The sequence below is a fragment of the Capricornis sumatraensis genome, chromosome 4 (genome assembly GCF_032405125.1).
Source record: "Capricornis sumatraensis isolate serow.1 chromosome 4, serow.2, whole genome shotgun sequence".
Classification (NCBI taxonomy): Eukaryota; Metazoa; Chordata; class Mammalia; order Artiodactyla; family Bovidae; genus Capricornis; species Capricornis sumatraensis.
In genome coordinates this window covers 25,445,062-25,457,915 of record NC_091072.1, presented here as the reverse complement: position 1 = coordinate 25,457,915, position 12,854 = coordinate 25,445,062, and the positions used below count along the sequence as shown (strand labels likewise).

At 41.8% G+C, this 12,854-nt stretch overlaps 1 protein-coding gene and 1 non-coding gene across 2 annotated transcripts in view; one reads left to right on the top strand and one right to left on the bottom strand.

The window, feature by feature from the left end:
- Positions 1-244: 244 nt before the first annotated feature.
- On the bottom strand, positions 245-316 carry TRNAE-UUC (transfer RNA glutamic acid (anticodon UUC)). Its single transcript has one exon. It is a non-coding gene; the product is annotated as a tRNA-Glu (tRNA).
- An 801-nt stretch (positions 317-1,117) lies between these two features.
- The window catches only part of MTMR7 (myotubularin related protein 7), a 70,510-nt gene continuing 58,773 nt past the window's right edge, over positions 1,118-12,854 (top strand). The window contains exons 1-3 of the mRNA XM_068971377.1: positions 1,118-1,350; positions 8,765-8,795; positions 11,402-11,524. Of these exons, the coding sequence (XP_068827478.1) occupies positions 1,118-1,350; positions 8,765-8,795; positions 11,402-11,524 (387 nt within the window). The remainder of the gene's footprint in view (positions 1,351-8,764; positions 8,796-11,401; positions 11,525-12,854) is intronic.

Below are 12,854 nucleotides of genomic sequence, written 5' to 3'. Positions count from 1 at the left end.
CTCAGGGAATTTTTAAAATTTAGTTGCATGTCCATCAAATCAACTGTTGCAACAATTGTATAGGTAGGTGGAACTCAACATCCTGCCCATTTATAGGCATTCAGGGCTATCTGAAATCGCCGAGATACTTCCTTTACCTTGACCTACCTAAGCTGGATGAAAACATAGTTTTCTTTTTTAATTAAAAATTTAAAAATGAAAAATAAAAAAAGTAAGCTGTGCCCCATGGTGTGCAGGATCTTAGTCCCCTGACTAGGGATTGAACCTAGGCCATGGCAGTGAAAGCACCACGTCCTAACCCCTAGACCATCAGAGGAGTTCCCAAAACATCCTTTTTTATATAGGAAAGTTGACTGGCTTTTTTTCTTCTTTTAATAGTAAATTATGCACAACTTATGTCTTTTCAGAGCCTTATTTATTGGAATTATCTGATGATTTGTAGGTGGCTTGAAAAATCTGTAGAAGTATGTGTGTCAAGTACCCTATTTCTTGTGTGAATAAAGGTCTTACATTTTCCCAGAAAATTGAGGAAATCTGTGAATTCTTCATTTTGAAAGTTGAATACCAGATATCCTTGTAACATGCATATGATTGGGGATCTTTATTTTCAGTGTCCTCTTTTGCAGCTAGCATAACAGAATATCCTGGATAAACCTATTCATTCTTTTACCTCTTACTTTTGAAAATGAGATCAAGATTACTGGGATGAACTTCTCTACCCACATCTACCCGTGGGTCTATCTAAAGTCCTTGAATTATGAGTCTGTTTGAAATTGGGTTTTAGTCTTTCCAAATCTGAACCCTCCTGCTTCAGTTAACCTGCCTGAAACTGGCTCTGTCCAGGGAGACATTGGTGCTTGAGGAGGTAAGATTGAAGAGGCAGGCTCCACAGGTCAGGAGATGCTGGTGGAGGTAGAAGCATGGGCGTTTTGTTCCCATGCGTGGATTCTGGTAGCTCAGGATCTCTTTGGAGAATAATTGGCGGCACCTGTTATACGATACTGAAAGTGGTTTGGGGCATTAAAAAAGGAGCCTGCTGAAAAGATAGGGTGGGGCCAGTCTGTGGAAGGCCCTGATCAGTAGCACTGGGAACCGGGGAAGCTTTAAATAGGGAGTGATGGACAGAGGTGTGAGGAAAGATGACAGGCTGGGAGAGAGTGTGGCAGCCGTGCTACAGGCTCTGGCTGTTCCCCGTGCATTCTCCCAGGCTCATCGAGGGCCCGGCCAGCTCTGCGGACCATCCCTGTGTTCTTCTGTGGCTCAAGCCCAGCCACTCACCTGTCATTCCTGTGACCACTCTGGCTGGCTTAAGGAGAAGCCTGGAGACTTGGGCTGTGGGGAAAGTGTGCAGTGAGGTTGGGCTTCTGAGCCCAGAGCCAGCAGAGAGGGAGGGGGCCCTGCTGAGAGATGTGGGGTGGGGGACGCTGGGGGCTCTGAAGCCCTGGCCAGCCTGATGGGTATGGATAAGTGCTTCCTTAAAAAAATCCCTTTTGACTGAAGCCATATGAAGTTGAGATTTCTGTCTCTTGCTCTGTAGAAAGTCCTAGCAGACAGAGGTGGAGTCAGATAATCTGTGGGCAGTGTTGCTAATTAGGAGCCTCTGGATAACTCGGTCTGGGTCCTTGGCACAGACTACTCAACAAATTAATAACATGAATTATTAAATTAATGAAATTAACAGGGCTTCAACTGATGGGTGGCAGCCCAGTTTCAGGGATTTTTAACAAAGGCCTTACTTTGTATTTTATCTTGACTGTATTGACGTTTTAGCAAATAATTTGGCTTCATAGCAGGATACATTTTTGAGAGACTTAATTTTTCAGACAGCCTGAAAATAAGATTATTTTCATGCATTCTGAATATGTGTCTCCCTCCAGCATCTCTCTCAGTGTTATGTCAAGGATATTTTATAAGTTTTATGAAGGGCAGAATGTCTAAGTATTTCTTCTGGTTACATGCCATGTATTTTCTTGGATTGGGCTTTGTGATTTTTGCCTTTCCCTCAGTTCTTCTCCAATATCTGACCTCTGAATAAAATGGTCCTGGGAAAAGACTTTCATTGGTTTTATAGTTTTAAACAGATTAAATCTGCCTTTTGGGAGAAGGTTTGGTGTTTCTGATTGTTCTACCAAACGACTGGATTAGAAAACTCCTGAAGCTTAGTGACTACCCCCTTTTATGTGTTCGAGCAACTTTATATAACTTAGGAGAAATGTGTATCTCTTAATTTTTTCAATTAAAAATTTTTTTGCAAGCAAGTTTATTATGCCACACTTTACCATGTAACTTTTCCAGTTTTATTGAGGTATAATTGACACAGAACATTGTATTAGTTTAAGGTCTGTAGTATAATGATTTGATAGAGGTATAGGCTTCCCAGGTGGCTCAGTGGTAAAGAACCTGCCTGCCAATGCAGGAGATGCAAGAGATGTGAATTTGATCCCTGGGTTGCAAAGATCCTTTGCCTTAGGAAATAACAACCCAGTCCAATGTTCTTGCCTGGAAAATTCCATGGACAGAGGAGCCTGACTGGCTACAGTCCATGGGGTTGCAGAGTCCAACACGACCGAGCACACACACACACACACACACACATATATTACAAAACGATTACCATAGTGTTCGTTAACATTCATCATTTCAAAAGAGTTAACAATTTATTTCTTGTGATGAGAACTTTTAAAATCTGCTCTCTTAGCAACTTTCAATTATACAATACAGTATCGAAAGTACTTCTTTTTAAATGAGAGAAATCAAATGCTTCCCCCCCATTATAAGAGATTATAACAATTCCAAATAGTCTGCAGACTTGTGTATTTCTTTTTCTTTGTCTATGTCAAAATTTTTTGCAGCTACCACTGAGTAGCCCATCTTTCTTGCAAACTCTGTTATCATTGCTGTTAAAAGGGAGAATGGAGTCACAGACATGAGGTGAGCATTCAGTGGGAACGAGAATGAAATCTCTGAAGTCTCTGTTATGGATTTGTCAGTAGTTACTGTTCATTCCTAACTATAGAGACGGATGCTTCGTCTCTTTCTCTCCCATGCATGCAGTTCCTCACTGGTGGAATCATTCATGGTCCAGGAGCTCTGGGATAAGGCTTTAAACCATCCTACTTAGCACCACAAGGACACCTACTGTAAATGAAACCTTTCTAGAGTTAACACGTGGTTGGTGAGCAGAAGTGCAACTTGATTTCTGATGCGGTTCTCCTGCTTTTCAGGAGGTCATGGCACCTTCTGACATGAAACACGCCAGTGCACCTGTCACAACTCTGGCTGGCTGGTCCTGGGACTCCCTGGGAACCAGGCTCTCCAGGCTGCCTCGGAACCATGTGGGATGCATCCCTCCAGGCTAGTGAAATGGACAGACGGGGGGTTAACATGGCCATTGTAATGTGAAGCTCTACACTGAATGATCAGTGCTTTAGCTTTGGCCAGAACTTTTCACTTGTTCACTGTGTCATCTCTCTCATTGCAATTTTAGGGCAAATGGAGGCTGGGCCATTGAGCCATTAATTTACAATGTTAGGCCTGGACTGAAGCGGTAAAGTGTGGGAGAGACCTAGGGAAACGGATGTGGGAGTCAGACACTTCTGGTCTGAAATCTGTCTCTCTCGCTTTCTAGCTGTGAGGCCTTGAGCAGTGGATTTACAGGCTACACTAGTATCATTTGTTCAATGGGATCGCCACTTCTCCCTTTCAGCCAGGGCTAGAAACACTGTGTGAACAACACTTAGTACATACCTGACACTCAGCAGCTGTTCACGAAATGGTTGTCAGTGCTTCTGTTTTTATTCTCCTTTCTTCTTCTGCCCCTGCTGCTCAAGGGAGAGGTCGAGAGGGAGCTTCCTCAATTGTGCTTCCTTCTTGACCTTCAGCATTTCTGGAAACTTAGTCCTGGATTGTCCAGTTGTGAGTCTTGGCAGGTTGTGAGTGAGGGGTAGTATCTGCTTGAAGCCAGAATAGCCTCCGCACCCAAGACTGTGAATGTCCAGAGCGGGCTCCATCCTTGGGGGCTTCTGTCCCAGCCATGGGACCCTTGCCACCCTCTCCTAATTCCGGTGCAAAAGACCATACAGTGGGATGGGGCACTGCAGTGGCGATGGGGCACTTTATTTTAAATTTTTAAAAAGTTTTAATTGGAGGATAATTGCTTTACAATGTTGTGTTGGTTTCTGCTGTACAACAGCATGAATCAGCTATATGGATACATGTATCCCCTCCCTCTGGAGCCTCTCTCCCGCATCCCCCACCCCCAACCACTCCTCTAGGTCATCAGAGCACTGAGCTGAGCTCCCTATGTGATACAGCAGCTTCCTGCTAGCTGTCTGCTTGACACATGGCAGGGTATCTGCATTAGTGCTGCCCTCTCAATTTGCCCCACCCTCTCCTTCCACCACGGGGCACTTTAAACAGCACATTTTTATGTCAATTTCCCCACATGTTGTGGCTCATATGACATGTTGTGTTCCCAATGAAGAGCATTTTAGAAAAAATGGATTCTGTGTGCCCGTCTAGGTTCTCATCATTGCAAAGGTCTTGAGCTTGGTTTCTGCATAAGCACTGAGCCATGTCCTGGCCAGTAGAGTCGGAAGTTGATGGATGGGTTTTAAGAAGCCAGGTTGGTCTCTGTGCCGTGTAAGTTCGAGTATCACCATGAAAGATAGTTTAAAAAAAAAAAATGGATGGCTAGATAGATTGCAAAATATCATGTTTCAAAAATCAGGTTGGCATTCTAATGTAAACATACATTTTATATAATTGTTTCATTTTTATCTGAAAGAATTTTATGAGCACTAAGATGACGTATCATACTTAAAAAAAAAAAAGATTTATTTGTTCAAGAAAGGCAACCAGGAGACTTTCTTTTAAACACTGTAGTAAGAGACTTTATGAATTCAAACAACACTTAATTATCAAAGGTAGAAGTCACCCTTACCAAGTACTCGGGGGTCTCAGGCAACTGTGTCCAGACTCCAAAGACTTTAGGAGGAAAGAGGAAAAGATATCAGGTTGGATGGGAGCCTGGAGACTGAGAAGAGCCGGGTGTGGCCAGTGGCCCCGCCCCTGGACTAGTGGGGAGGATGCTCATCTCTCTCCTCTGGGCCCCAAACACTTGGCTTCAGTGCAGCCTCTGGTCCAGTTTTAGAGGCTGTTGTAGCACCTCTCATGGCTGAGGCTGGTGTTTCCCTTCCTGGGGAAACCTCAGAGTTTTGTTGGCCAACCACAGTCCTGAGGGGCTGAATTTCTTGAGATGTAATATTGAGTCATTATTGTGTGAATCCAACCATCTCATCCTCTGTCGTCCCCTTCTCCTCCTGCCCTCAATCTTTCCCAGCATCAGGGTCTTTTCCAATGAGTCGGTTCTTGGTTGGATGGCATCACCGACTCCATGGACATGAATTTGAGCAACCTCCAGGAGATGGTGAAGGACAGGGAAGCCTGGCGTGCTGCACATGGGGTCACAAAGAGTCGGACACGACTGAGCGACTGAACAGCCACAACCTCATGTGTGTTTTCACAGCTGCTGTTTTGTGTGCTTTCTAGCATCTCTCTGCAGCACCTCAGACAGAGAGAGCAGTCCGAGTGGGGAAAGGCATTAAACAGCCGTAGGTCCTTTGCAGGAGTCAGAACCCAGAGGGAGTCGCTCAGCCGCCTGAGCCCAGCGGATCCCTTTCAGAACCAAAACCAGAGCCCAGGCCTCCACGACTTCCAAATACTTCACTTTCCACATTGCTGGAGTTAGAAAATGTCATGATACCAAATTTAGCACGACAAAGTATTTCTCTAGTTGCTTTTCTTAGATTAGAACATAAACTTGTCTTCAGTTTTGGCTGCTGCAGACACGTTGGTTTCTCCCTGGTCGGCAGCGTCTGGATCTCTTCCCTCCAGTGACTGGCAGAGGCCCTCAGCCTGCTTTATACGGTATTGAGCACTGGGCCTTTGGCCCAAGCCAGACCTGTGGCTGGTGCCTTTCATTTTCCTTGGTTTCAACAAAAGGTAACCCTGCTCTGCCCTTCAGACTCCCTGGCCTCCAGGGCAGCTTTTCTTTCCCAGATAGAGATGATTCTAGAACCTCAAAACGACCTGCAGTTTAGAAAGTAAGGACTTCTGTTTAGATTGAAATTAGAAGGTGGTGTGATGGAGCATGGTTGAGGAGAGGCTCTTTCTGCCCGTGATTGATGGGAAGGACCAGCGGTGCCACGGTGGGACCTGGTGTTCTCACTGAGGCTTTTCAGCCTTCGCCTAGAAAAGCTGATGAAACCTTTTTCCACCCCCCACCCCCGTCTAAATCCAGCAGGGCAGGGATGGGAATGAAAAGGCTGTTAAACTGGGGCACAGCCTTTTCCACTGAGGCTGTAAGATTCTCCAGCACAAAGACTCCATCCTATTCAGTCTCTGTTGTTCTTTCCAGAACCTAACACCATCCCACACAAAGGCTTTCTGTTGAGTGGAATCGGATGTTTGCTCTTCTTTCCTTTGGTCGTGAGAATCCTAAACATCTGCCTGTGCCAACATTTGGGTTCCCATATCCCATTTTCAGGCTGTCTTTGGGTTTGTCTCGAAGAGGATGAGGTGGTTGCATGACATCACTGACTCAGTAGACATGCGTTTGAGCAAACTCCAGGAGCCAGGGAAGAACAGAGAAGCCTAGCGTACTGCAGTCCTTGGAGTCACAAAGAGTCGGACACAACTTGGCGACTGAAGAACCACCACCACAAAGGAGAATGTTCTGATGGTGGTTTGTGAATATAGCTTTGCAGTGTAATTTTGTCTTAAGGTGTTCTATTTTCAAATACCAATTTCAAGCAGAAAGTTACTTAAGATAATTGTTAGCCGATTATCCTAAACATATTAATATTGAGTGGTCAGGCTCCCCTCTCTGGCTACTGCCCACACTTCCACAAAGAGTTGAGTCTCCACTTTCTCAGCTTTGGTGCCTTCACTCCTGCAGCCGTTGAGTGATGGCTTCTGATCCCAGGGCTCCCACCACCCCTCCTGCATCTTCTGCGTCGCTGAATCCACTGGGCAGTTTCCAGTTCTGGCTTTACTTGATCTGGCGGCCGCATTCCGCATACACACACTCTCATACAAACCGCTCCCTCCGCACACTCTCCCCCAGTAGCGTGCCCTCTGATTTTCCTCCTCACTGGCCATTCCTCCCCGCTTTGCTTCTCCAATTCCTCCTCCTCCATCAGACCTTTCACTCTTGCATGTCCTCGCATCTTTCCTCTTCTCACTCTACATGCTCTCCTGAGGTAACCTTTCAGTCCTGTGGTTTCAAATATCATTTGTACGCCGGTGACCGAAAACTAAACTGCATTTCAGCAAATCTAAGCCACATGTGATGTGAGATGCACTGAGATTTTATGTAAAGGAAAAAAAAAAATGCTGCCAATGAAATGCCACAGTCTCTTACCATGTTAATCTTAAGATGCATTCCGCTTTCAGAAATGTCAGAATGTGAAAAATGTACACCCAATAGTTAATGATATAATGGGATATATCACATGGATATACTGATATAACGTGATATTACATAATGATATAATATCTTTTGTGTAGATGAACTGCCATTTGCAGAGCACACATCCCTAATGTGTCTTGAGCATGGTGTTCCCAGGAACATGCAAATGAATTGCAATAACTTTGTCTTAAGGAAAATTGGTAGTTTCTTAAAGGTCATCATTTTTCCAAGTATGAAAGAGGCCTTTTTACCATACAGTTTATTTATATGCATAGATGAGGTAGACTTGAGTTAGCCGAGCAGTGAGGCAGAGTTATGGAGCCACTGGGTCTTCATGACGGCATCAGCACAATTGAGGTGTATTTCACTTGGTCTAGAATTGACCGACTCTAGCATCACGGTCAAGAATGTCCTGGCTGTCTTAGTGTAAACCATGCAGGATCCCTGAGCGTGCTGTCCGTCTTCACAGAATTTCTCAGGCAACGGAATTTTAATTTTTATTACTCATTTCTTCTTATTACATCATTGGGAAATCATGCTGATGGTGTTTCCCTCATCTCTTTTTTTTCCTCCCCCTACTTCAGAATTACTTTTGACAGCTGTGAGACCTGTGAGAACGATGGCTATATCTTGAAATGTAATTTTCCTGCAGCAGCATCCAAAATTAACAAAAAGACATGGAAAAATCTCATTAAGTGTTCTAATCTACCACCATCTGTGAACCTTGTTCTGTTCCACTGAGAGTTTTCTAAAAATAATTTAAGTGGTATATCTTTACTTCTATAGGGAGAATAATTCATACTAGATGCTTTGACTTTAAAATATTATCTTATGGTCAGTATGGTTGCCCTAATAAAGTTTTGTTTCATGGGTTCTAAGTGCAGAGAAAATTATTTATGTTCCATTTTTTAATATTGTTAATTGGTATAACACCCTCTGATTTGTTGTTTGTTTTAGTCACTCAGTCCAGTCTGACTCTTTTGAGACCCCATGGACTGCAGCCCACTAGGCTCCTCTGTCCATGAGATTTCCCAGGCAAGAATACTCGTGTGGGTTGCCATTTCCTTCTCCATGGATCTTCCTAATCCAGGAATCAAACCCATGTCTCCTGCATTGGCAGGTGGATTCTTTACCTCTGATCCACCAGGAAAACTCATATCACCCTGGACCTCTGGTTAGTTTAGCTAGGCACATTTCAGTGTGCAACTGAGGTTTTTTCCCCCATAGAAATGTCTTGCTTTATCTCCTTGCTCTTCTCCTCCCACTGTCTCTCCCATGATATCTTTCTCATAGGCAGTTCAAAGTAGAATATTTAAGGACAAAAGTTTAAATACCATAATCAAATCACATGGGAATTGAAAAATATTCTCTTTAAAAACTCTTAGATAAGAGAAGAAATAAAGACTGTAGTTGTAAACTACCTAGAAAATAAGAATGATAATATTACAAACAAAACTCATAAAATGCTTGCCAAAGATTTGCTTGAAGGAAAATGATTGGACTTGAGTCTTGTTATTAACCAAAAAGAATGAAAATTAATGAGCTTATCAAACCTGAGGATTTAAAAATGAACAAAGGAAAACCACATAATATACTCAAAAAAGCATGCTAAACCATTTATTAACCAACACAAGCATAAATGAATGATTGGAAAAGAGAAAAATTAATTTCATAACTCCAAGACCTGTTACTTGGAAGAGAAACCTCTGCATATCTAATTATATCTAATTATAAAAATGTAAGAACCTAGTTTACAATATTAGGAATGAGGGAAAGGTTGAGGAGAGAGGGATTTGCCCAGACAAGAATGAAGAGATTATAAGAAATTGAAAATTAGCAGTAAGAAGATAATTTGAAAAAAATGAATGTCAAAATGAGATTTAGTAAAAAAAAAAAAAAAATATATATATATATATAGAGAGAGAGAGAGACTGAGAGAAAACATTGAATGGATCTATAACTGAACAAAAAATTGGAAGAATTATTAAAGAATTGTTTATGTATAAAGAAGTGCCTGTATTTGTCTCAAATACTAAATAATTTGTATGTTGAGAGCTTCCTAATTAATGTAATCATAACTGATTTCACCTGATAAAAGTGGCACAGATAGGCTAATGTAGGCCAATATTTCTTAAAAGCATAGATACAGAAAAACCAAAAAGGAAAACAAAAGTAAAACAATTATAGAAGATAAAATACAAGGAATATTAAAACATTAATACATGGATTCCAAGTTGGCCATATACCAAGAATCCAAGACTTAAGGGTTAAGAAAATCCATTACTATTATTGATAGCATCAGACTAAACAAAGCAAATATTCCTCCAAGGCATTGATGTTCATTTCTAATTTTCAAAAATCAGCACTCATTAAACTAGGAACAGGTCATTTCCATGATGTGCTGTTTTTTTAAAAAATCAACATCAAATTCAGTGGTGAAATATAGGAAGCGTTTTCATTAAAAACAGGTGTGCACATGAGCAGACGTTAGCATCTTTAACCACTAGAGAAATGCAAGTAAAAAATCACAAAATACCATCTCACACCTACTCGGATGGCTATGATCAAAAAAAGATTATAACAAGTGTTGGCAAAGACACGGAGAAGTCAGAACCCTCATGGAGTGGTGTTGGGAGTGTAAAATGGTACAGCCACTTTGGATTTGGAAAATAGTCTGGGAATTCTGCAAAAGGTTAAATAAAGAGTTACCATATGACCTGGCACAATTCCATTCCTAGGTATATATACACCCAAGAGAAATGAAAACTTGTCCTCATAAAAACTTGTATGAGAAAAAGAAACTTGTATAAGAATGTTCATAGCAGCATTATTAATAATAACCAAAAAGTAGAAACAACCCTAATGTCCATCAGCTGACAGATAAGTAAAATGTGGTATATACATGTAATGGGACGTGTTTGGGGCAGTAAAGATAAATGAAGTACTGACATATTCTACAAATGGATAAACTTTGATTCAGACGTGGATTGAAAACATGATGCTAAGTGAAATGAACCAGTCACGGAGTACAACGTACTGATTTGAGAGATGAGGACTGAGCCAGTGTCTGTTGTAGATGGTTCATTCTTGGCAGTAGTAAGTAGCATTGCTAAGCCCCGCCGTCATTGCTGGAATGTTCTACGGGTGTTTGAGGTGGCTGCCTTATTGGGGTTGTCGTTGTGTGGGTTTTCATTTGCCCTGTAAACACTCTGTCATTTCCTTTACGTTTCGTATTGGAATGATCCTGCTGCATGTATTCTTGAAATTGCTCTATATTTCAGAGGTGTATACTTGGTAAAAATTGTTTGCAGAAGTCTTATCTGACAGTTTGAATTGTAGTTCAGGGGTGAGAATTCTATTTAGTAGAAAAATTTTATTATAAATATCAGCATCTTCATTTGGCAGATTTTCTTGGGGAGCATACAGAACATTCTTGTGATACTTTTTGCTCCTGTATGTATGTTTGTGTTCCTGCTAGTTTATATGGGAGCAGACAACCTTGGGGCCACTTCCGCAACTGAGAAATGCATAGGAAAATACATTGTTTTCTTTTTAATAGAATGCAATTCATATATAGTTAACATGTAAACAAAGAACTTTCATGTGTTTACTTCCTGCCTTAAATTAGAATTATATATTTAAAGTAAAAACATTGACCTCTTTAAAACTCAGAATATTCTTAAAAAATAGGGTGTGTGAATCTTTTGTGGTATGTTTAAGGTTGCATTTAAGGAATTGGTGAATTTGTATCTTTTGATATACAGACCTTTGCTGAGATCTAATTAGCTTAAGGGGGCAAGTTTTTGTCTTTTGTTTTTGGAAAGATCTTGTTCAAAATCATATTTGGATTAAGCACGAGAGTACCTGCTGACTCTTGTTTGTGACTAGCTCTTTTGCTTTACGATAACCCTGTCAAACTGATTTCCCTAGGTTGAAAACGTCCGCTTGGTGGATCGAATATCTTCTAAAAAAGCAGCCCTCGGGACTTTGTATTTGACCGCCACTCACGTCATATTTGTGGAAACGGCACCTGATACAAGGAAAGAAACATGGGTATGCGGTCCTTATTTTTGGCTTTTTGTGTTTTCCACTGTTTGAAGTAACACGTTTTGACTGTTTTGTCTGTTCTCAAGGTGAGGAGGGTGGGACTTGGGGGGGGTTGGGTGTTCAGAGCACTCTTTTCAGAATGTGAGCACTGCCTTTTTTTGTAAAGGGTCATGTCCACTTGATCTGTTTACTCACTTTAAATACTGATGATTTGGACATCATCAAAGAGGGAGGAATAGCCAGAGGTGTAAGGGGTTCGTGTCACAGCTGGCAAGTAGAGATTCAATAATGTTACTGTACCAGATACAGTGTTTACACAGTGATTTGCAATCCGCTTTGTTCGTAGCATCCTGTGGTGCAGGCCATTTAGTCATTATGTTGTCTACAGTTTTCTCATAATTTAGAAAAGAAAAAGTCTAGGGAAGAGTCCTATTATCAGGTATTTCTGCTACATAACAATGAGACCATTAGAAGGTCCTTATTTTAAGAGAGCTGCCCAACCATGTAGGACCAGAACCAGAATCTGTGGATTGTAGATTCTGCCTTTTCTGTAGACTTGATCTTTGCAGCAGAAGGTGGCCCGCCCTACTTAGTGGAGAGGAATTTAAAGAAGTAAGTGTTGCCACTGAGGACTGAGCAGAGACCCTCCTGAAAGCCAGAGCACTTCAGCATGGTTTCCTTTCAAATAAATCTCTTCTGCAGCCTGCCTGACCACCAACGGCTTAGAAAATAACCATCTCAAGTTGCTGTTGAACTCGAGCATTCCATGTGGAATTAAGGAGCATGGTGGCACCTCCCAGCGGAACCGTCTCTAACTTTTGTTGATTGCAAGGTTTATTTTACTAACTTCTCATGACCTTATTTAATTTTAGCTACCCAGTGCATTTCAAGCTTTGACGACCCAAATGTTCCCTTACCTGGAGCTGTGCAGAATTCTAGGCTGAAGGGTTTGCTTCGTATAATGAGCTTGACTATCAGAAAGCTTGGCACTGAAAAATAAAATGATGAATTCAGACAGCTGGTTCTTACCCCCAAACATACCAGTTCTTGTCAACTGAGTGCAAGCCAGCTGAAGGTCAAGGGTGTTTCTTGTCTCTCTGTGTGGCTCAGAGATTGTTACCAAATCACAAGGCTTTGTGCCCAATGCACAGTGAGGCCCATCAATACTAAAACACTAGCTTTTGGAACAGAGAAAGGTTTATTACAGGTTTATACAAGCAGACGGGTGGCTCATGCCCTAAGAACCCCAAAGTTACTGAAAGCTTTCAGCAAACCCCTTTAAAAGCAAAAGGTGAGGTTGGCGTGGTTATTTGTTGCAGACTTCTTGGGGTCAGAT